Below are 23,914 nucleotides of genomic sequence, written 5' to 3'. Positions count from 1 at the left end.
TGCACGTTATTACAGTCTTTACGGGCAGCGCTTTTGTGGTTTGTGTCAAGAGATTTGACTCCAGCAACCCGAGTTTTAGGGGTTTGTTTCAATCTCAAGAAAATTCAATAGAAACACTATGTACATGTAAAAAACTTCCCTGGCAGAACAGTGTGAATTATGGACTATCCGTTTGGTAAAAATATTACTCAGTTGGTAGGGTGTTAGCTTTGAGCCTCATGTGGCAACACGAGAAATATTCCTAACACGAAAGTGGCCACGTCCCCCCTCAGCTCGGGCAGAATAGCTGTTTGGATGGAAAAGTCAGGAATGTTAAAGAGATTAGGAAAATCAAAGCAGTTAACTTGTTGGAATGCAGCCATTTATTTTTTAATGTCCAGTGTCACAAAGTCCACCCTCAATCAATATGTGGAGCAAGAGGCAAGGGGCAGAAGCCAGGGCTGGAGGGGGAAGGACGAGGGGTGACACCTCCAGGGTCTGGACGTGATGACAGGTGACCTCCTCGTGGGCAGAGCCGCGGGGGTGGGGGGAGCGGCCGGCGAGCCATTTTCCAGAGATGGAGATGGCCCGACGTGCTGCGATTTTCCCAGCGCTGATTTTATTTATTTGCTGACAACGCCCTAGGTCCTGTCCCTCGCTGAGTTCCTCTGGCCGTGCACCCTCTTCATGATCCTGATGGTGCTGCGCTTCCAAGAGCCTCCCAGGCAGAGGGACAACTGTAAGTTTCACTGCGCAGCGAGTCTCTGGAGACGCGGTGCAGGCCCCCTCCCCCGCCTCTAGGGGCTCTGGGCTGCGGCGCGCGGCTGGGGTCGCGGCTGGGGTCCTGGGGGCAGCACGGCAGCTGCGGCTCCGGGGCGCGTGCCCGCGGGCTCCGGTTCACACGTGTCCCCTTAGGGATAGTGGCCGCGGGTTGGCTCGGCGTAGCCGATGGACGCGTCCTTCTAACTGGGCGGCCTGCGGTGGGTGCGGGCATACGTGCCCTTATGAACAGAGGGAGTGGAGAGGGAGGGAGACAGGGAGGCGGCGGTTCAGCGGACGAGCGCGATGCCGGCGGCGGCTGCGGTGAAGATGACGGCGATGGGGAGGACGATGGAAAGGGCGACGATGGTGTTGCCAACGGGACGGGGACGCTGGGGATGACGCTGGGGATGGTGACGGTGGAGCCGGCGATGCTGCTGAGGGAGACGGTGGGGGCGTCGACAGCGGGACGGGGACGGGGACGGGGACGGCGGTGGGCAGCTCCGATGAACCGCCGCCGATGACTCCCGCTGCTGCAGGAGCTCTGCCCGCAAGACGGCCCGGCTCGCCTGGCCGCGCCCGGCCGCGTCCCGCCTGGAGCGGTGAAGGCCGGCGGTGCTCCTGGCACACGCATGGCCCTCGGAACGCCGCTAATGTGGCTGACGCTGGACGTGTGACGTGACGGAAGGGTCCTTAAGGGATGGGCTTTATCTAACACAGCACGTCGCTATCCGAGGTAGGGAATTCACTGATCTGGTCATTTGGCGAGTATGTACCGTGTGCCTCTGTGCCCCAGGCCCAGCGGAGGACAGAGTGCTGGACAGGCGTTTTCTCTGTTGTCACAGAAGTCGCTGCAGGGCCAGACTATTGCCACACATTGGGAGCAGCGCCGCCACGGGGCGCCACGCCGGGGACCGCGGGAACGTGTAGGGGAGGCAGCAAATCCGCTGTAGGGAAAGGCTTCGGAGGGACTTCATGAGACCACAGAACGCGGGGGCGGGGGAACGACCTGGGCGGGCAGACCCCACGGGGCAGCCCACGAAGAGAAGTCACTGGGACTAAGGAGCAGAGATGCGACCGGAGATGTCGCAGGGCCAGGTCAACGGAGGCTGTCACCCCGAGGGCGGTGAACGCCCAGGAGACGCAGAGGAGCCACTGGAAGGCTGCAGGCAGGTGGCAACGAGACGCGCAGTCAGGCCGACGCTCTCTCTGTTGCTGTGCAGGGAGGCGCGACCCGGAGGCTGCGGGAGGGGGAGCCGGCGGGGGCGGCTCTCATGCCCCAAGCGGACGGCACAGCACGTCGGGCTGAGGGAAGACCGGGGTTAAGAGTGGCCAACAGTACGTTTGGGTGATTTAGTTGTAAATAATAGGGCTTTAAGCCTCCAGTACAATGTGGTGTGTGTTAGTTCAGCCCTGCCAGGCAGGAAGGGTGGCTCACGTTCCTTGTCCGAGAAGGTCACCCCCATTCCTTCAGCGTTTGTGCGGATCTGACCAGCCGAGTGGCTGAGGGAGACCCCGGGGCTGTGTCTCACAGGACCATGCAATAAGCGTTTTTAGGGAGGAGGAGGCTTTGTCTGAGTCTCAAAGGATCCAGGAGCCGACCTCCTCGAAGAACTGCACCTCGACCTCTGTCTTGTGCAGCGTGGACAGGGGCCTCGCCTTCCAGAGCCTCTTTCCTGTGAAGACAGGAGGCTGGGCCTGCCTCGGGGCCTGCCCTGAGGACCCCGGGAAAACCAACCGTGAGCGCAGGCCCAGCTCAGCGGCACGGCGGGGGTGACCTGCCGCGTCTGGTTCTGCTGTCACTCTCTAGCTGTCCCAAGGTGGCCTGATGTGGCCGTGCTGCATCTTCAGTCGTGGCGGCAACGTGCTTCCAGGACAGAGCCCTTGATCTCTGACCCTGGCCACTGTGCTGTGACCGCCGCCCCTGACATGTCCCTGGGGGAGCGGCCGCTGGAGGGCGACGTGCCTTTTGTCACTGGCTGGGACGCGACCCACGCCCCTCTTTGGTCTCCTGCCCTTCTGCCCTCAGCCGGGCGAGCTAAGCACTTCTTTCGCTCCGTTAGCTGAAAAGCTGGTTTATTTATTTTTCAGTCATTCACTCATTCCATCATTTGCTAATTCATTGATTAATTTGTTAAATGTCAAGAGAGTGTCTTCTTTGTACAAACGATTGTGCTGAATTCCGAGCACAGAGGGTCTCCAAGCCCCAGAGGGTAAGGTCATCTCCCAGCCCCAGCAAGAGGCGCGGTAGGAGCAGGGCAGACGTCATGGTCTTCGCCATGAGCTCCACGGTGTTGGAGGGGTCACTTCTGAGCGGCCTGTGGCTTCAGCGTCCTGGCTGTTCTCGCCCCCTGGGGTGTGGAGGGCGGGGAGTGGGGTGCGGGGCGGGGAGGGGTGTATATGAAGCGGGGGCGGGGTGTGAGCAGCACTTTACTCAGGGAAATGGCTTATTGACACATTTGTCCTGAAACCTAGGGTCCTGGGTCCTGTCCATGTTTCCTAAACTTCTTTGCTTTATATGATCTTGGGCAACTACACTTAAACATTTAAGAATCCAAGGTATATTAGACTTCACAATTTTGCCCAGACTCAAAATCCCTAAATTTGTATATGAGAGGATAAAAGGTATGTATTCTTCTTTCTGCGCCCGGCTTGCCCTCTCCGAGTCACTTGGCTGGACCGCCCAGAACCCCTGTGCTGGGAGCCCCGAGCGTGGGGGTGCTGCTGGATGAGAGAGAGGCTTCCCCCTCCCCGCCCCTCCCCTTCCCTTTTCCTCTCTCTTTCCTTCTTTCCTTCCTTCTTTCTCTCTCTCTCTCTCTCCTTTTCCTTTCTTTTGTGTTCTTTTTTTCTTAACTGAGTGTTCAGCTCCTTTACACGAATAGCAGGGTTAATTATGCAAGAGCACGACGCCACCATTCACATTACCATTCTCGTTCTGACTCAGCGGGGGCTCCCTTTCTGCCAGCAGCTGTGCGGACACATTCCCCCCTTGTGCCCACACCCAGGTTATTTGCAGCCCCGGGACCTGCCCAGCCGGGGCGTCTTCCCCTTCGTCCGAAGCCTTCTTTGCAACACCGGGGCGAAATGCAGGAACCGCAGCTACGTGGGGGCCGCGGACCACCATTTCCGGTAAGAAACGCAAGCATCCTTTTCGGAAGTCACGGGGAACAGGGGCACGGTGCTTCTCGCGAAGCCTCAGTAATTGGGAACAGGCCAGAGGTCATGACAGGCGCAGCAGGCAGAGTCACAAGGAAAAGGAAAGCCGAGGAAACTCTCTCTGAGAAGACTAGAAGGGCCGAGGCTGAGCAGCACTCCCGTCCCGGCCTTGCCTGTACCCCTTCCCTGCTCGGAATTTCAGCGCTGCTCCAGAGGGAAGAGCTGGGCCTCAGGCCCGAGCAGCACTGGCCCAGTCCGTTTCAGTGCCGGGACTTGGGGCACAGTGTTTAACCTCCCCGAACCTCCGTTTCTCACGTCCCTGCTTCAGGCGTCGAGAGGATTAGAGACGGCACTTGCAGCCTCTGGCCGGTGCACAGCACCCCCTTGGCCTCTGCGGCATGTCCTCAGTGCTCTGGCTGTAATGACAGGGCACGTTTTTCCACGCCAGGAGCTAACTGGCCCTTTTGGCCCACGTTTCTCTGCCTCTACACCCTCCTTCACTCTGCGGCGACGCAGGGATGTGACACAGGCCTGGTGGCCGTGCTTCGCCCCGCCTGCCGAGAGCCGTGGTCTGTGTCACAGCCGGGAGCCTCGCCGGGCTGTGACTGACAGGCAGGCCAGGGCGAAATGCCTCCCCGCCTGGCAGGCCTAAGGCCGAGGTGGGAGAAATGCAAGATGCAACACAGGGAAGTCTTGGGGAGCGAGGGAGAGGGAAGGGTGGGACCGGCACCCGGAGGCGTCCCCGCAGGGGCAGGCTCGCCTCTGGCTTCGGGCCCGGCCAAGCGACCGGGCCTGTCTCGCTGGGTTTGAATTCAGCCGATTCTCAAGGCCGCAAGTAAACATCCCCCTTCTGATCCCTTTGTCTCAGTGCACAAATACCTGAAAGCTGGTTTCCATTTCAAGTCTATTGAAGCATTATCACAGCTAATTTAGTCTGGGGATTTCCACGCCCTTTATAATAGCCTGGAGAAACTTGACTCGGGGCAGAGATCCTGAATTTCATCGGACCTGGACCTCGGTTACGATTCTGAAAATCCACTTCCTCCTTCCTGCTGTGGTTACGGATCTTGCCCTTAGCTCTCACAGGGGGGTTTCTGTGCTAAAATGCAGATCACTGCTGATTGCAGGCTGAACGGTGGCCTCACAGCGTCAGGAAGCATTCCGATTTGGTCCAAGGGGAGCCTACCAGCAGCACACAAGCAAACTGGAGGTGCCCTGTGGCGTGAATGCGCCCCATTGGAGATATGAGGGGGCCGCAGGGCCCGCTGCGTGGACGCTCCTCGTTCTCGAGTCTGGGGCTTTCCCTCTGGCCTGGGCCGAGTGGTTTTTCACTCTCCCCCCTCAAAATGTTCTCTTTATCACCATTCCCGGTTGTTTCCTATGCTCACCACTTTGCTCTCATCACTGTTTTTGTTTTACTTTATTTTATTCTCAAGTGCGCCCCGTCTCCGTGTCCTCGCCTCCGGGCCGACGGCCTGCTTCTCCCGCATTTGTGCAGGGCCTGTGGCTGCCGCGTCTCGTGGTTTCTTGGTTTGCTTTGAACTCTTTAGACTCTGCTTAGACTGTCTTCCAAGCTCTATAGTCTGTGTTGGACAAGCTCAAGAAGAGTCATGTTAGGAAGAAATGATAAAAATTTATTCGAGGGCCTTAGGGTTTGCAACCAGAAACACAACTAGGCAACACCCAGGGTGTTTTGAAGAAGAAAGAAAGGCTGAGGGTGCTCACTCTATGGGGTACCTTCTTGAGATGAATCAGTTCTGCATTCTTAGCCTCCGATTGGTCCGAGACCGCGCCCATAGGTGACTGATGGCCTGGATGATGATGTCAGGTGGTCTGGATATGTGAAGGTTCTTTCCCCAGCCCTTCAGGGGGTAATCAAAGGGTTATCTGAGGGTTTGGTGGACCTCCAGGCATTGACCGAGGACTGCAGGGTTCTGATGTTTAAGTTCCCAGAACAGAATCGTTTTCTCGTGCCTCAGCCCGCTCGATTTTAGCAATTTGGCAGCTTGACGATGGCATTGCCATTTTATATCTCACTCTATTATTCCTGTTTCTATTTCATAATTTTCCCTATTCCGGGGCCAGCTTCTTTGTAAGTAGCAGAATCCTCTTTCTCCGTCCAAAGCAGCGAAGAGCCTGACCCTTGTTTATTACAAGGCTTCTCTGACATCGAGGAGGACTGGCATTTGAGACAGAATTAAGCGTGCACAGCTGTGAGCGACGCCCAACAGGCGGCCCAGGCGTTCCCTCTGCGCTCAGCCCTGCGGCCGGTCCCTCCCCGGAGCCCAGTCCGAGCTGCCTCCCTCTTTGTGCATCATTGGAACATAGGAAACTGGGTGCGCGATGTTATTTTTTTATTTGTTTTATATTTGCACCAGTTTTGTTCAAAAATATGATTTGCACATATTTTTCTCCACTTTTAGGTTGTCTTTTCATTTTCTAATTGTGTCCTTTGAAACACACAGCTCTTAATTTTAATGAAGTCACACTTATTTTTTCTTTTGCTGCCTGTGTTTTTGAAGTCATGTCTAAAAGGCTCTGCCTAACTCACGGCTGTGAAGATTGACTCCTGTGTTTCCTTCCAAGAACTTTACCGTTTCAGATCCTGCAGGGGGGCCTGTGGTCCCACAGGAGCTGACGTCCGTGTGTGGCGTGAGGAAGCGGTCCGTTCTTTGCACACGGGTGTCCAGCTGTCCCCGGGGACTGCATCGAGCCTGTGGATGAGCTGGGAAAGAATTGCTATTTTAATGACATTGAGTGTTCTAATGAGCATGATATAGTTCTCCATTTAACTGTTTTTAAAAAATTTCTCTCAGATTTTTTTTTGTGTTTTTCAGAGTTATATACACCTCGTTAAATCTATTCCTAAGAAGTTCATGTTTTCTGGTATTGTTTTACATTTTTGAAAATATGGACAATCAGTTCCAGTGGCTTTTTCATATATGCCTCAGGATATTCTACGGATGTGCGTATGTCATCTGAAAATGCAGTTTTCCTTCCTCCTTCTTTGTCGGGGCACATGTTGTTTGGTGTCGTGTGTTTTTCTGCATCGGGGTCCTGGCCCTGTGAGAAAGTGGTGGCATTGCTGGTCTGAGGGCTGAGAAGGAAGTTCAGTCACCCGCCAAGCGGCCTTTTCTGGCTCCGGATCAAGCTAATCTTCTTTGTTCTGCCTCCTCTTTGCAACGCCTCCCGTTCCCTGGGGAAAGGACAGAGAAGGAGCCGGACTGGGGTGGGGCGGGGTGGGGCGGGGTGGGGGGAGCGGCTCTCCGCCGAAACCCGTCCCGGTGCCGGGAGTTCTCTGGGGGGCGCAGCCATGGTCTCAGTCTCTCTCGCAGCCTCTCTTTCTCCCCTCAACATTTAATCCAAGATTTCCGGTGCATTTTTCTGCCATGAACACCTTCATTTCAGTGATAGTTCTCAGTCCTGTCCCAGGAGCACAGGGAGGCCCCTGGGAAATATGAGTGAGAAAAAGGACGTGACGCGCGTCCCTCTCACAGGGAACCCCCCTCGGAGCGGCCCCGGGCCTGTCGCGACCCTCCTGGGCCCCGCCGCGCCGATCGTGCCCTGGGGGGCGGAGGCGGGAGAACGTGCCTCTCCGCCTGCCCCTTCCGGGGTCCTTTACGAGACGGTGGTTTTTATTTTTCCGGACGCGGTCACGGCAGAGGCAATGACCGAATTTTTGTTGCGCTTTGGGAACGCGGACCCGCTCGCGGGGAAGGCGGCACCTTTTCAAGGCGAGATCTGGGTGCGGCGCGCGCTCTCGGATTCTCTGGGCTCCTCGCGGCCTCTGACCGCGGGCTGCGCGCTCAGCGCCTTGGCATTTACTCGGTTCGGCAGTAACGTTTGTTGAGCCTGTCCCGGCTTCATTACAGGCGGTGAAAATTAACGTTCGTGGGAGCTTTGTTGTTATTTCACGGTGGATTTGCCTGTCGACAGCTGTTACTTCACTTTCTCCGTGTTCTCTGATTCGCAAAGTAAAGACATTGGGATTTAAAAAACCTAACAGGCTCTATAACTTTCTCATCAGGAAAAAACTTCCCCCACGTCCCCCCTTTTTCTTCCTGGTTACACTGAGTATAGACACCTAGTTCCTTTAACAAGCTCCCAGCATCTTCTGAAAGAACTTTTTAGGTTATTTTGAATCTGGCGTTTCTTACTCAGTAAACAAATTCCCACTGAATTTGAGATGAGACACACAGGCAGGGTGCACAGCTGATTTTAAAGTCTGTGAGTGCATTTTCTCTTGTTTAACAGCAAAAAAAAAAAGAAAATCCCCCCCCTTCTCCTCGCACCCGTTTCATCATTTTCCAAGCAGAATCACAGCGTGCGTGTTCCCCGCACCCCGAGGTCGGTCGGCGGCCGCTCTGCGAACCGCCGGGGGGCCAGGCAGAGAACGACACCCCGGCCCCCTGGCGGCCGCGGGCGGCACTGCAGGCGGCGCGGTCGCAGGCACAGGCGGACCCGCCCACGTCCGCAGGAGGCGGCTGCTAGCAGCCCCGTTTTTAAAGACGACAAGAAATCCTTTCAAGACGTGTGCTGCCACGCATTCAACCTCCCTCTCACAACTGGGCATTTACATTATTTCTAGAAATTTCCTTTTTGAGATCATGCTCAGGGGGCTGTTCTTGTTCGCACCTTTTGTCTGTTATTGTCTGTTAGTAGTTAAATCGCTCAAAGCTACAATAAAATTAAAGGCGAGTAAAAGGAGGTGGTTTTGCTTACGCACGTGACGAAGCGCTGCTTTGTCTAAACGTAAACAAGACAGCGAACCTCCCGATAGAAAGTGAGACGATGGCCTGGGCCACCCTGCCGACCGCAGTCCCCGCTCCTGAGCCCCAGGCCCCCGCCGAGCGCCCCGACCTCTGTGCTCGGCGTCCAGTGCGCCTGGCGAGCCCGGCGCTCAGCGAGGCCTCCGATTCCACCCGCAAGCCCCTCCCCTCCCAGGGGAGGCGCCACCTCCCCCCGCGACCCTGCAGGCCTCCAAGGTTCCCTCTCCGGAGTCCGTGGTCGTGGCTCCCAGGACTTGCTCCGGTCGGGGGTGTGAGACGCGCAGACGTGGGAGCGACCCTGGCCAGCCCCGCGCTGTCCCTGGGCGCTGGCCCTCCAGGCCTAGCAGTCAGCACCGCCTCAGAGAGGCAGCAAATCCAAGGCCTGGTTCACAGTCCCCACGTCTGTCCAGGTCACTGAAAGTCCGCCCGACCCCTTTGGGGGCGGGCCTGACTCGGCCACTGGCCACCCCTTCCTGCCCTGTCCTTCTGTGCCGGCCTCCCAGTTGCAGCCAGAGCAGGCCGCCCCGCTGGGGCCCACCCCAGCTCCCCGCCTCTGAGCAGGGTGTTCCCAGTGACTGGGGCTTGGCCGGTGGGCACATTCCCCACAGCCTCCCTGTCCGCAGCCACCACTTCTGGGCATTGACAGTGCCTCCCGCTGACCGGACTGCAAGCCCCTTTCTTCCCTCTGGCCGGCCCCTGTGTTTTTCCGGGTTCAGCCCAACAGCACCGTCCCTGCAACAGACTTTCCCACTCGCTTCCTATCATATCGAGTCTTACTGATTTCCTTCCGGGCATTAACTTTGGCCCGCAGTTGAGAGGCATATCCGTGTCCTCATCCCCTGCCTCCTCCGCAGGCAGGGACGGCGGCGGCTGCTCTGGTCGTGGGGTGTTTAGTCCCAGCATCTCGCACAGGGTGTGCGGTGCAATGTGTGAAAGATAAATGACAAAAAAAAAAAAAAAAAAAAAAAGAAAAGAAAAGAAAAGAAAGGCATGACTAATAAACACATCAAATGGTTGAACTTCACAGATGATGATAAAGGGATGGAGAACGACTCTCTGATTTTACATAGGCCGAGGTTTGGAAAAGGGTGGTTTCCATTCGGGATGCCTGCCGCGCACCATGGGCTCCTAAGGGCAGTCGGTGGGAGCGGAAGTGGGTGCACAGTTAGTTGAAAACGAACTGATGTTTGGTGTCACGAGTCTTAAAAGTGCTGAGGGCACGTCTTCCTGTAAAGAGGTCTATTGGCAGTATCGATTCTCTTTGCCTTAAGTTCGCCTGGGTCCCGAACCACGGCCGGCCATCGCGGGACCATCAGCGACCTGGCCTTCCTACAAGACATGCAGGACCTTGCCACTGAAGTCTGTGACGTGATGGACAAGGCGACACACTTACAAAGACTTTGGGTGGAAAGATCCAAGACTCCAGGCAAGTAAACCTCTCCCACTGTCGGCCCCACAGCTGGACACAGGCTCAGGCGGGCTCAGGAGGCTGCGGCGACCCGCAGTGCCCTTAAACCCTTAAAGTCCTGTTTACATAATGGCCCCTCACGGCACCCGGCTGTCGTAGTTCTTAGAAAAGGCGCACCCTCCCTGTAGGAACCCCAGCGCCCAGGGCGGCTTGGGGAGGGCAGAGCTAGATCCCACCGCTCCGCCTGGGACGGCACCTCGGGCGCCGCGTTCGGAGAGGCCGCAGCCCAGCCTTCCCTCCGCAGGTCCCCTCCCTCCATTCCCCCTTCTCCTCCTTCTGTTGCTGCTTCCTTTTTCACTCCCTCTTCCTCTGTTTTTAAATCTGACACACACACAACTTGATCCCTCGATTCTTCCTTCCGGCATCTCTTTCTATGTTCGTAACACTTCAATTCTGGTCTTAGATGTTTGGACCTCAAGGGCAGGGGCTGGGAATTGCCTGTCCTTCATAGCTCAGTATGGCCTGCAAACTTCACCCCCATGTTGGGGTCTCAGTGGTCCTGCCCCTCCCTTCTTAAAACACAATCCCACCCAGAGCTGCAAATAAAGTACAGGACATTAAGATAAATTCGAATTTCACGTAAACAACACTTTTTTTTTAGTATTAAGTATGTTTTTATTTGCTAAATCTGGCATCCCTAAGTACCCGCTTCCAATTTTTTTTAATATAATTTTTTTTCCTCTGTATGGAGTCATGCAAGGAAGTGGCATAACAAGTTTGGCAGAAGAATGAAGAAGGTGGCGTTGTGTATTGTTTCTAAGAGAGAAACCAGCACCTTTGTCCAGGACAGAGAAAGGTGGGGCAGATTTCACAATGGACCAGAGGTCTCACCAAAAGACCAGAATGGCTTCAAAGGCCAAAGGGTGAAATTCTTACCTTAGGCACTTTTATGGGATCATTCTGTTACAGATGAGGAGAGACCCGAGTCAGGAGGCCCCCCACCGCCCGCCAGGGTTCTTGTCTCGCTCGCAAGAGAGTGTTTCCAATGAGAGACAAACACACATAGTGGAAAGGAGGTAGCACATTTATTTGTGATACACATACGAGCACAAAGCTGCAAGCAGGCACCCAGCCAGTCTAAATGCCCCATGTCCAGAGAAAATAAAGTTGTTAGTAAGTTTCTTAGTAAGTTTGTTCTCTACACTTGAGTTGGGGTTCAGGGGTTAGATACCTTAGTCAGATTCTAGGTCCCTCCTCTCTCTCCCCCTTCTAAATCTTGGGAATAATGTACAACTCAAAGGCTTTCTTTCTCAGTAAAGGCCCTTAGTGAGATTGTTACAGAAGCCCCTTTTCTCAGGGCGGCCTCAAGGACCCCCCTCCTCCAGTGCTATTTTTGCTCGTGAAGCTGGGGACACCTGGCAAACCTATCAAACTGAGCTCAGGACGCTGAGTTTACGGGTGAGACTCGCTTCCCTTTTGCTTCTAGCCTCCTGCACTCAGTTCCTTGTTAGGTGGTAACGCAAGGACCCTGCCTTTATTCCCCCTCTGGTTGCTGATTCCTAGCTGGTATATTAACAATTCTACTTTTATAAAGTTTACTTTTCAAGTAAGATTTTCAACATTCTATTAAAGGGAGAACTAATTTTGTGAGAGGACATCGATCTCTGGTTGGTTTTCAATTTGCTAGTGTTTGAGCCTTGTCCCATGGCCTATGTGTAAAAGAAAACCTGCTCTACTCACAAGAAATTGTGGGTTTTCTACAGCAAACAATTTTCAATTCTCTGTAGACACCTGCCAGGTCGAAAAATCAGTGTCGCTTTTCCTCTTCAACCATTTTATTCCTTCCCCTTTCTTTCTTTTTCTTTCCCATTGCCTGTCCTGACCCGGATGCTCACAATGCCCGTGGAATCAGAGACTGATAACAGACTTTTTCTGCAGATTATTGAAATCTGATTTACCAGTCATTTTCCAGGGATTCATTTAACATCAGTGTGCTTTGGAAACCGAGGGTGGCAGTTGATTCCTCAACCGGGGGTGGGATCATGTTTTGGGCGAAGGTCAGTGACCAGCCGTTTGATTCAGGAACGCAAGCAGGCGCTCAGCAAATGCATCCCGATGGCTGATGGGACTAACATCCCTGGCATCTTCTCTATTGTAGGTGCCCCTGATGGTTCCAACTTTTTAACAGTAAGTACCATGACAGATGTTTGAAACCAGAGCTTCGGAGACGCGATGCTTGAGTTGAAACACTGGGCTCGGGGAGGCGCAGTCCCGGCAGATGAGCTGGCAGAGGCTCTGGGCCCCGCGCTGGGAGCCCGGGGGCGTGGCCCTGACGTCATAGGCGTCTGCTGGCGCTGCGTCCTGCGTTGTCCGCCCCGCTCCCTTGCTTGGGGCTCAGCTCCGACTGCACGAAACGGGTCTGTGCAGTGCCAGGGATGGGCCGGAACCGCGGAGGGCCGGAGGGGACCTTAGATAGGCCAGAGAAGGGGCCCGCACTTTGAAAACATGGAGATAGGAAGGGGTCGTCCATATCTGTTCATTCTAATGGGCCTCTGACTGGCTAGCTTCGGCTTTGAGTCATTTTAGAGGAGAAACCGGAAAGAAGCAGGAACCGGAAGGAAGCAGGCACCCGGAAGGAAGCTCCGGGGCCCGCCACGGCGGGGTCTGATTGGTTGAAGTCACGCCGCGCACGCCGTGGGCGCTTCGGTTTTCCTTCCTGCTGGGCCACATTTCTAGGCCCCGCGCTTTTTGGAAATGGGTCCGTGAGGACCGGGTGTCCAAGTGTCAACTCGCGGCTACTGCGCCTGCGCCGCCCCTGGGCCGGGCTGAGGGGGCGGGCGGTCCCGGGGCCGCGAGGGGGGCCTGTTCCTCCGGAAAGGCACGGACACACTAGGGGAAAGGCCGTCGGGGTCCAGTTTCCGTGAGTGGGCCAGCGGTCAGCAGGGCATGATTTGCCCCTGTGGAAGGAGGGATGACGTGGGGACACGGGCGGCGCTCCCGCGGACGCCCGGTGGGGTGTGAACTGAGCCGCAGCAAGGTCGTCGGCGCCTGTCTGGCGGGCGCTCCCTACTCCCCCCGCCTGGGCACTGTCATGCGCGGCTGTGCGTGTGGGGAGCTGCGTCGTGGGCAGCGCGACCTGCGATGCCAGCTGACAGAAGCAAGTGCAAGTCTGGGCGTCGTGGGGGTCAAGCATGAGGCGGGAGCCGCGTACCGGAAAACCAGGTCCCGCACACATGGCGGCACGTGGTCCTGGGGCGGCGACGCACACGGAAGGCGACGAGGGAGTGACGGCGCGGCCTCTCGCGAGAACAAACGCAGCTGCGCGCAGGCAAAGGCCTGGGACAAAGTGCTTCTGCTTCTCAACAGAATGAGCATCTTCTTTCCCTAAGTCTCATCCTGCCCCCCACCCCAGGAAAAGAAATCTGGTCCGTGTTGGCAAAATGTTCTTTTAGCTGTGATTTTTTATTTACCTTTCTCCAGACTAAAATTCTAGTGGCGGTGCCGACGAAAACAGCCCCTTGGGGGCGGCGGAGGGGGTGTTAGGGATTTTTGTGCGGAGGACATTGTGCCTCGCTTACGACTGGGTTCAGCTGCTGTAACAGAAAAAAGATTACAGCAGGTGGTTCAGTTTTGTTCGTGTTTGAGCTCCCATCACTTATTTCTAAGATCTTGCTCACAATCTTAGGAATCGGGGCAGCTTGTTGCAAAAGCAGACCTTTCCCTGTCTTTCCCAGTCCATACTGCCGCAACATTCAAAGAACCCAACCTCACAGAATCATTTTTAGGTCTCACCTGTTCAAAACACAACGTATCCGGCAGACTCTGTTGCATGAGGCTCTAGTTTCTTACACCTTTGCAGCCCCCCACCCCCGATCAGTTTAATTGATCAGAACTAAAGAGACAAACTCTCGGTATTTTTCTCTCTATCAGATAGATCTCAATAAGACGGAGGAGGTGATATCGAAGTTGGAAAGCCTTCACCAGCAGCCCCAGATCTGGGATTTTCTGCTTTCACTGCCCAGGCTGCTCGCAAACACTGTCCACGCTGAGGCCGGCCTCCGCGGCGGAGCGCCCCTTCTCCAGGCAGTTGTGAAGTAAGAGAGGGAGGAGTAACTAATGATAGGTGTGGGGGTTTTCCTCCTCGCTTTGTCGTGGGAACCATTTATCTCCGAGTAATCATTTGATATAAAAAAAGTCCAGAGCCATGTCATCCCGAAAGGGCTAGAATCCTTGTGTCTCCACCTATCCTTCATCTACTTGTAGAAACAGGTTATGGAAGTGCAGCGATGTTGTTCACATCACATCATTAACATTTCTTGTGTCCCTGTAGTCTTCCCAGGGTCGTTTTTATGACCGGATAATACTGCATGTTGGTACCCTACCGTCTACGATAACTTTCTTGATAATTTGTAATTGGACTTGGGTTATTTCTCAGTTTTTCACTATTGGATACGTGACATGAATATACTCATTTGAGCTAATTTCTTGGTGAGTGATGGCTGCAGTCCCAACATGTCGCCAGAGCCGATCAGCTCAGGTCTCTCCGTGCTGCTGTGATTTGGTGCATGGGACGCAGGTGCCGTGATGGATCTGTCCCCTGGCTATCCAAGAGCCACCTGTGCCAGGGCCCCTTCCCACGGTGCCTTCCCGTTTGAACAACATGGTCTTTGCGCCCCCCAATTGAGTCATTTTGTGGGAACTGGTTATATGCATATGGTATTTCATTTGTGAAAGTTCATATTCTTTTCTGATTTTTAACTGTGACTTATTTTATCTGTCACCAGTGAGAACAATCACAGGCCAGAGCTAGAAGGGCCCCTGCCCCAAAAGAGACCCTGGTGCTCTCTGTCCTGATGACTGGAGCCCACTTCCAGAGTTGGGTGGGCCCCTTCCCTGCTTCCCGCCTCCAAGGCATCTCTCACAGCTGCAGCATGCACCCGAGGCCCCCGGTGGCTCTGCTGTGCACAGGAGCGTGGGGCGCAAGGTGTGGATGGTGCTTGGATAGTCCACACGTTTCGATACGTCATAGTTTTATCATCACTTTCTAATATTTCTAAGTAAAAATTTCCCAATATTTATAGTGATTTCTTTTTTGAGTCGTAGTTATTTAGAAGTATATTGCTTAACTTCTATGAGAATTTGGGGGACTTTCAAGTTACTTTTTAAAAATTGATTTCTAATTATATTTTAGTGAGATAACGTACTCCGAATGTTTTGGTCTATTCAATGTTTTGAGATGTAATTTTATAGTTAATGTGGTAAATTTTGGTAAATATGTATGTTCTTCAACAGAATGTGAATTCTGTCGTTGCGTGCAGTAGTTTATATATTGAATTGGCCAAAATGTTTGTTTGGTTTTTTCCCGTAAGATGGCTTTAGAAGGGCTTAGTTGTCTTTAACTTCATTCAAAACAATTTTGTTAGATTGTATTGTGACAGTTGTCATTATCAGCATGCATTAAAAAATTGGTGAATTTTTGTGTAGCCACTTTAATATTGAAGATGGAAGAAAACGAGCAACGTTTTTGGCACATTATGTTTTCTTAGTTCAAGAAAGGTAAAAATGCAACCAAAATGCTTTAAAAAAGATTTGTGCTGTGACTGATCGAACATATCAAAAGTGGTTTGTGAAGTTTTGTGCTGGAGATTTCTCGTGGGATGGTGCTCTATGACTGGTTAGACCAGTTGAAGTTGAAAGCAATCAAATTGAGACATTAATTGAAAACAGTCAATGTCTTGCCACGCAGGAGGCAGCCGATGTCCTTAAAATATCCAAATCCAGTGCTGAAAATTTGTACCAGCTTGGTTATGTTAATCGTGCTCATGTTTGGGTTCCACGTAAATCAAGTGAAAAAAACCTTCTTGACCATGTTTCCTCATGTGATTCTCTACTTAAATGTGATGAAAACGTTGTTTTTAAAACAAATTGTGACAAATGATGAATAGTCGATACTTTACAGTAATGTGGCACGGGAAAGGTCATGGGGCAAGCAAAATGAACCACCACCAGCCACTCCAAAGGCTGGTCTTCATCCGAAGAAAGTGATGTTGTGCATTTGGTGGGATTAAAAGGGAATCCTCTATCAGGAGCACCTTACGGAAAAACCAAACAATTAATTCCAACAAGGACTGCTCCCAGTGAGACCAACTGAAAGAAGTAGTGGACAAAGAGCGTCTGGAATTAGTCAACAGAAAACACAGAACCTTCCATCGGGATAACACAGAACCACACGTTCCTTTGATGACCAAGCAGAAACTGTCACAGCTTGGCTGGGAAGCTCTGATTCATCCGCCACGTTCACCAGACACTGCACTTTCAGATTTCCATTTATTTCGGTCTTTTCAAAATTCTCTTAATAGAAAAAATTTCAATTCCCTGGAAGACTTCAGAAGGCACCTAGAATAGTTCTTTGCTCAAAAAGATAGAAAGTTTTGGGAAGATGGAATTATGAAGTTCCCTGAAAGATGGTAGAAGGTAGTGGAACGAAACGGCGAACACTTTGTTCAATAAAGTTACTGGTGAAAATGAAAAATACATCTTATTTTCACTTAAAAACTAAACAGACTTTTTGGCCAACACAGTATGTTAATTAGATCGAGTATGCTCACTGTGTGGCTCAGGTTGTCCGTCTGTAGTCGACCTGTTCTTGTCTTTCTGTCACTGCTCTGTGACCTTTGGAACCTCATCTTGGCCGGAAGGGGAAGTCAAATCAGAAGGATTTCTAATCCTCTTTGTTTTAGTTTTTGACGGTATCAACGGAACCACCATGGTGTTTACTGATCTGACTGTTCTACCCAAGGTGAAGCCAGTGTACAAGGCGTTTTTGTATTCGTGGGGTGTGTAGGGATGCGGTAGGACAGAGCTTCGCATTAGGGCAGCGCTCGCAAACTTGGGGATGCGTCAGATCGTCTGTACAGTTTGCAACAAATATGCATCCAGACCTTGCCCCAGGTGCACCACGCTGCGCCTGCATGGAGGGCCCGGCTTCCTGGAGACTGAAGAGCTGTCTAGGATGTGCTGGTGCTCACATGCCTTTCAGAAGTTCCTGCAGCGTCCCTCTAGGCCTGGGACACGCCACTCCCGGGAAGCTGCGAAGGCTCAGAAGGAAGGACGGATGGGCTGTCTGGGGAAGAAGTGCCTTGTTCGTGGTGGACGTATAAGACCTCCCCTTCCTGAAAGTCTCCAATATTTGACAGCCCAGGAGGACAGCCACGAATGAGTCTGTGCAGGCTCTGAGGGCAGGCTTCTCCCTTGCTCCCATGGCAGCCGGCGCGGGACCTTTTGTGATGGATCGAGGCGGATGGGTGGGTGGCTGGGAGGCTCACTTAACCTGGAGTGAGACAGCGAGTGGGATGAGAAAACCTGAGCCCCGTCCCATTCCTGCGGCACAGCAGCCGCGGGACTCTGCCAGTTAGAAACGTGTTTTGAAATGTTTCTTTCTCCAGTAAACGGGAGAAGGATGTGTGCCCAGGAGGCTGTGGAAGGGATGACCCGAGACGGCAGTTCCTTGTAGCGCTGTGTAAATTGTGAAGCGACACGAGACACTGTGTGCGCTCACTCCTCTTGGTGGTGCTGGCTCTACTCCAAGGGCTCCTCATGAACCGTCGCCGCTCTGTGACTGCCCCGGCCCCAGGGCTGTGTCAGCGTGGGTGCCGGGCACAGGACGTGTGGGATCGCTGCTGTGCAGGGTGCGCGGGGCCAGGTGTGGGTGCCAGCGGGATGGCTCTCTCTTCTCTCATGGAAATGGTTTCAGTGGCTGTGGTTCAGAGCAGCCCCGTCTGCCTGCAAACAACAGACTGAATGGAGCTTCTGTTTTTTCTGTTCTGGGACCTCAGCTATTAGGGACATAGTGCTTGCATTTGATCTGCCCTGAATCCCTCCTGAGCCTGTGTTACACAACAGGATTAAAGAGATTTAGAAAGGAATCCACCTTTTAAGGCATTAATAGCCAGTACAGGTCAAATCTCCTATCTATATTTCTGGAATCTCAGAACGTCTGATGTTTGGGTCAGACTCACTCCACAGCGGCTTGAGTGTTACCGAGTCTGTGGACCACACACTGAGCCCGCCCTCAGGTTTCGCCATGCGACGACGTGTTGATGAGTTGAGAAGGGGCTGCCCCACTACCCATGGGTGAGGGGACACTAATGTGTCTCTGAGAGAGGCACTACTCTGTCTTTCTCAAGTCTGCAAAACAAAGGGCCCAGGGATGTCCAAGTGGACTCGTGGGTCCCGAGTCTTCGCTGTGTGGGGACTTTCGTTAACAAGTGTGGGCTTGTTCTAGCCCGGAGGTACTACTGTGAGGACGCTTATATTTCAAAGGCATGCATTTTAAAAACAGAGGGAAAGTATACCAACTACCGTAATGAGTTTCTGATGGTGGGAAGCACAGCATGGTGTAAAGAGAACAGGAATTACCTTCTAGAAGAGGGGATGCCAACACGTCCCTAAATCACAGGGGCAGTTTCTGACACACTCTGCTGTTTGGACAACCTCTGTAGCCAAGATATTTTGAGATTTAATAAGGAATCGAATCCTAAGATTCTTCTGGAAGAAATAGCAAATTTATCTTTAACAATCATGCATATGAACTCATGGAATAAAATAACTTAAAATGCATTGATTTTGGTGGAGCAAGCAAGTTTTAAGCTAAATATGGGAGCTTTAAAGCACTTTCAAATGCTCACATTAATTCCTGTTGGGAAAACATTGTCTAGTAAATATTTCATTTATCTTTTAATATAAATAAATCTGAGTATTATCTTGAAAATTTAGTAAGTTGAATTAGTCTTTAACTTATTTTTTTCTGATACTAATACAGTTCTGTTAACATTGTAGGGTCTTAAATTCCACCAAGGAACTTCTAATGGAAAAGAAGTTGCATATCCTTGAAGATGAGCAAATGAACTTTCTCTTGTCGTTTTTGGAATTTTTGGAGAAATTGTTATTACCTAATCCTTTCGACTCACCCAGTGGTCCCACTGAGACTGTTCTAAACACAAGTCATTTGTGGATAAATCACTTAAAGAGTTTAGAAAGAGAGCCCTCTGGTTTTGACACTCAGAAACTTTTGGAATCTGGCAAAGAGATTATTGGAAAAATACAAACTCCTGAAGAGAAGAAATCAAGCTATATTTTGAGACTTATAGAAACAATACTTTTTGAAATCAATCCAAAACTACTGGAATTGTGGATGTATGGCATTCCAAAAGGGTACAGAGCTAAATTGGAACCCTTGTCTGTACTTTTAAATTTTTCTGGTCCAGGAAATGAGAGCATTCTTAGCAAAAGCTTTAACTTTTCCCAGTTTTTTCATTTGGATTGGCCTAAATCAACAGCTGCGAAAATGGATTTTATTCATCTAAGTGAAACTATACTAAACAGTCTCTATGAGTTTGGATTTCTGGGGCTGGAACAAGTCTCAGAAGCTCTGGGCACAGCGCATGCTGTCAGGAACGTGTCCCATCTTTTCTCAGCCCTTTCTGAACCTCAGAAACAAGAAGTGAGTGAGATTTTGACTTATTTATATCAAAATATCTTTAAGGATGAAGATTCAGCTTTTCTTCTTCAGATTTATTCTTCATTTTACCAATATATTTATAAATTCTTGGGCATTGAGAGTAGAGAGTCTTTGCTGTCTTCCCTTACACAAACCTCAAAACACATTTTAGATATCATGGAACAATTTAATTTTCAAAACATCAGTAGAGCGTTTGCATTTCTATATGAGACAACAGAGTTTCTTGGGAGGATTTCTGAATTATCTTACTGTCAACAATTGCTTTCCGTTTTCAACTTCCTGGAGCTTCAAGCCCACTCTCTGATGTCCACAGAGGGCCCGGCGTGGGGAGCGACCCATGCGGCCTTGACAGGCCTCAAGCAGCTGCTCGTGGAGGACGAAGATTTTCGTGTTTCTTTACTTCAGTATGTGAACCAGCTCTTCCAGGGTTCAGCAGGAGCCCCGCTGGGTAGCGAATGCTTTGCTTGGGATAACCAAAGCACTCCTCCTGTGGACCACTCAGCAGATGGGGGGTCTCCCTTGGCTCTGCTGTGGGCACAGTTTCTTTCAAACCTCTCAGCACAGGGCAGCGTGTTCAGCGAGTTGAGGGCTCTGCGCTGCCTCGTCTCATGGCTGCAGGCGTGGGCTGAGGTCTGGGCAAGCATGGCTCAGGTGTTGGAGTGGGACGTTAGCATCTTCGCCCCCCTCCACGTTGGCCTCTCTCAGCTTTTGGATGAACTGGAAAGTGACCTGAAAATTTCCGAAAGTTGCCAGGGACTATTTCCCAACCATCGCCCTGCGAGACTCATGTTACATGTACTTAAAAACCTAACTCAAGGTGGTGGCTTCCGTGACTGGGACGGGTTTCTGACTCTCAGGCATCTCTGGGCAGCACTCCGTGGTGCGTTAGTCAGAGTGAAGTTGCTTCCCCAGGACCAAGTCGAGCGATCCCTCTTCACCGTGGAAACCTCCCTGCGTCAGCTGGAGGCGTTCCCGCTAAACACAAGTGCTGGCAGGGAGTTTTTATATTCCCTGCTTGGTGTCTTCATGGAGTTAAGCAACACCTCAGAATCTAGAGCTAGACATGTACATTCGATAAATCACTTTCTTTCAAATAACCTCACGGATTATGAAGTACAGTCTGAAAATATCATCACTGACCTAAGAGAAACAATATTATTTCTTAGAAATGTGTCACATGACCAAGATTTATTGTCCTGTGCCGATATTTTCCAAAATATTACTGAGTTTATTTTTGAACATGGGTTATATGTAAATACTTCACAGAGGATGTTACATATCTTGGCCATGTTAAATTCCTCGTTTTTCTCTGAGGACACTGTTAGCAGACTGAAAGGATGCATCGACCTGGTGGGCATCATAGACCATCTCTATGGGGCATCTAACCCCCGTTTTTCACAAGGACATCTTCAGGGCATTTTGAGGAGTTTCAGAGACATGGAGGACAAAATTAGCTCTACATTGATGCTCATTACTTGGCTGATGAATACAGTGGAATCTGGTTGTTCACTGAATATGTCAAATATAAATTGTGTGAATATTTACTTAAAAAATGTAACTGACTTTCTAAATGTTATTCTTACTGCAGTCTTTGAAAAAGAAAAGGTACAAAAATTTGAGATATTATTAACTCTTTTAAATGATTCCACAAACCAATTAAGGATGATTATCAACAACTTAACAAGAGACTTTGAGTTTGCATCTCCACCCAACTGGAAACGTTTTACTGAGTTAATCCTACAACCCATAGAAATGTCCGATGAAATTCCTAGCAAATTTCAAAATATTTGGCTGCATTTAATAGCTCTGGGGAAAGAAATTCAAGAACTTGTGAAAGATATTTTCCCTAACATTCTGGAAAATAACTTCTCTTCTAAAGCTGAAATGTTTTTAAATATGTTTACTACCAGCCCAAAGGAAAAGGATATAAATCGTCTACGTGATTCCTTTTTTCATTTAGCTAGTTACCTTGCCTTCAACTTATCCCAGGATCTCCAAAATTCACCTAAAATAATTCCACATGAAATATTGAATGCTGTGGGTCTTGGTATTCAATTGATTAGGGATGTGTTCAACTCCCTGGTACCCTCTGTCCCTCACAATATCCCAGAAGATCCAGGTAATCATCAAGTTTTAAAGAAGGTAATTTCTCTTCTGCTTGCCCTGAAGAAAACAGACATAGACCTCCTGGTAGATGAACTCGAACAAATTGGCGAAAGCCTAATGGATTTCTTAAAGAACATCAGTAGGCCAGTTACTGACAATGTGGGGGTCAGTTTGTTTGTTGGCTTGATGGAAAAATTGGCGGACAGCTCCCATGCTTGGAATGTCAATCACCTGCTGAGGCTGTCCCGCCTGTTTCCTCGAGAGGATGTGAATGTTGTGGTGGGTCTGTACTATGCCCTTCCTCACGCCGCAAGGCTCCTGCAGAGGGTTGTGGACCACAACATCACAGAGGCCCTCCAGGATGTCTATGACTTCACCGTCCTTCATGGCACAAGCATTTCTGATATCACCAAGGAAGACTTTACTGCTGTGATAAAAACTGTTTTGGACACCATCGCATTAGTATCAGATAAACCAAGCATTCTTGCGGAGGCTTTAACTTGCCTTCCTGTGGTTTGGTGCTGGAATCACACAACTTCTGGATTTCAACAGAATACAAAGTTAGAAGCCTGTAATGGCCACTTCTATAGCAAAGTGGCCAGTATTCTTGACCGCCTCCACCTGTCTCCCCCAGGTGAAGTGTCACAGTGTTCAAATGAAAGTTCACAGGTAGAAGTAACTGGGAAAATGGTCTGCGTAATTCATGGACTAGTCGACTGGACCTCCATTCTCCTGGAGCTGTCTGAAGTCTTCCATATTAAAATTTCCATGTTAAAACATGTGAGAACTGTGCAGGGATTTTGGCAGAAGGTGCTACCATTTGTCCCACCTTCTGGAAATCAGAGCAATGGCAACATCTCCGGACTTTGTCCCAGTGGTCCCATAAAGCAAGTTGCTTTACAAATCATAGAAACATTTAAAAATCTCAATTTTACAGAAGTTACATCAGATGAAAACATTCTTGATAAACTAGCTACCTTAAACAAGGTCCTTAACAATAAAAGTACAGAGGTATCTCTTAGAAGCATTTCCTTAAATTTGGAAAGGATGATAAAATTGCTTTCTGGCAATCAGAGCCTAGGAAATAATATTCACTCTGTAGTCTCTCTATTAATGACGTTTCTGAATGCAAACCTTATAGGTGGGAATTTTGAAGCACTATCAAGTTTTCTTAAAAAAAGTGAAGCAGCTTATAGCTTTGAAGATCTGTGGCTTGAATCTGAACAAATCATGAAAGATCTAAATCATGAATTAAGTAGTAGACCCCTGGTCTCTGAAACCAATACAGAAATTCAAATGATTAATTCAGTAGCTCTTCTAAATATAACTTTACAACTTGCCCATTTTTTGAAAAACCTGAATTCATCATCATCACAGGCATCAGAAACTACTGAGGGTTTTCCATCAGTCATAAAACGCTGGCTTTGTAAGTATGCAAATGAAGAATACCCCAGAATGATACAAACATTATTTCTTCTTACGGCTAATAAGAGTTCACCTGATGATATATCTTTGTTGACTAAAGATGTTACTACCTTTTTGGGTTATCTCAAGAACATTTCTAGAGAAGGTAATTTTGATGTTGACCTTCTTACTCAACTTACTCAGCAAGAACAGCCATCTAATTTCTCAGCTGTTCAGTTGCTTTTAGAAAGCTTCTTAATTAATTCAGTCAGTAACTTAGCTGTGAGTCCTTCAGAAGCGACCTGGAGTTTAAGTGACAGTGACCTTCACATCGTGGATCTCATGAACCATACCTTGACTCTGGCAAAGTCAGGAAAGGGTGAGAGAATGCTTCTCCCTCCAGGAAGCATAGTGGAGTCCATGGAACGGCTTCTAGAAACATTCTTCTTTTTGGAAAAGGAAAGCCTTGAGAACAAAGTATCTCTCCTGCTGAAAGGCTCCCACAGGGACACCGCTGCGGAGGTGAGGTGAGTCTCCTATGCGGCGTGGAGCTGTCGCTCAGCCCTGGCCCCGTGGTTTCCCAGGTGCACGCACACCAGCAGCGGCACTGGACCTGCTGCCTTGGAGCGCCCTTGGGCTGACTTTTGTCCTAGTGACCATATGATTAAAACATCGAGGTAAAGTAACATTGGTGATTGTTGTTTAGTAAATATATGGAAACCTAGCCCCTGGCAAAGGTAATCATTTATACTCTCCAATATTTTTGGGTTATGAAAAAATTATGAAATTATATTTTATATAAAATGAAAATTA

The 23,914-nt window shown here is 50.4% G+C and overlaps 1 protein-coding gene across 1 annotated transcript in view; it reads left to right on the top strand.

Moving 5' to 3' along the window:
- The window catches only part of ABCA13 (ATP binding cassette subfamily A member 13), a 134,519-nt gene that overhangs the window by 12,188 nt on the left and 98,417 nt on the right, over window positions 1-23,914 (top strand). Inside the window, exons 2-7 of the mRNA XM_054571313.1 lie at window positions 625-718; window positions 3,744-3,867; window positions 9,935-10,089; window positions 12,230-12,258; window positions 14,002-14,165; window positions 18,910-23,628. Of these exons, the coding sequence (XP_054427288.1) occupies window positions 625-718; window positions 3,744-3,867; window positions 9,935-10,089; window positions 12,230-12,258; window positions 14,002-14,165; window positions 18,910-23,628 (5,285 nt within the window). The remainder of the gene's footprint in view (window positions 1-624; window positions 719-3,743; window positions 3,868-9,934; window positions 10,090-12,229; window positions 12,259-14,001; window positions 14,166-18,909; window positions 23,629-23,914) is intronic.

Source organism: Pteronotus mesoamericanus, unplaced genomic scaffold, assembly GCF_021234165.1.
Source record: "Pteronotus mesoamericanus isolate MK-2021 breed Mesoamerican mustached bat unplaced genomic scaffold, CSHL_Meso_final contig_220, whole genome shotgun sequence".
Lineage (NCBI taxonomy): Eukaryota > Metazoa > Chordata > Mammalia > Chiroptera > Mormoopidae > Pteronotus > Pteronotus mesoamericanus.
The sequence above is the reverse complement of the archived record's forward strand: the minus strand, read 5'-3'. Positions and strand labels throughout refer to the sequence as shown.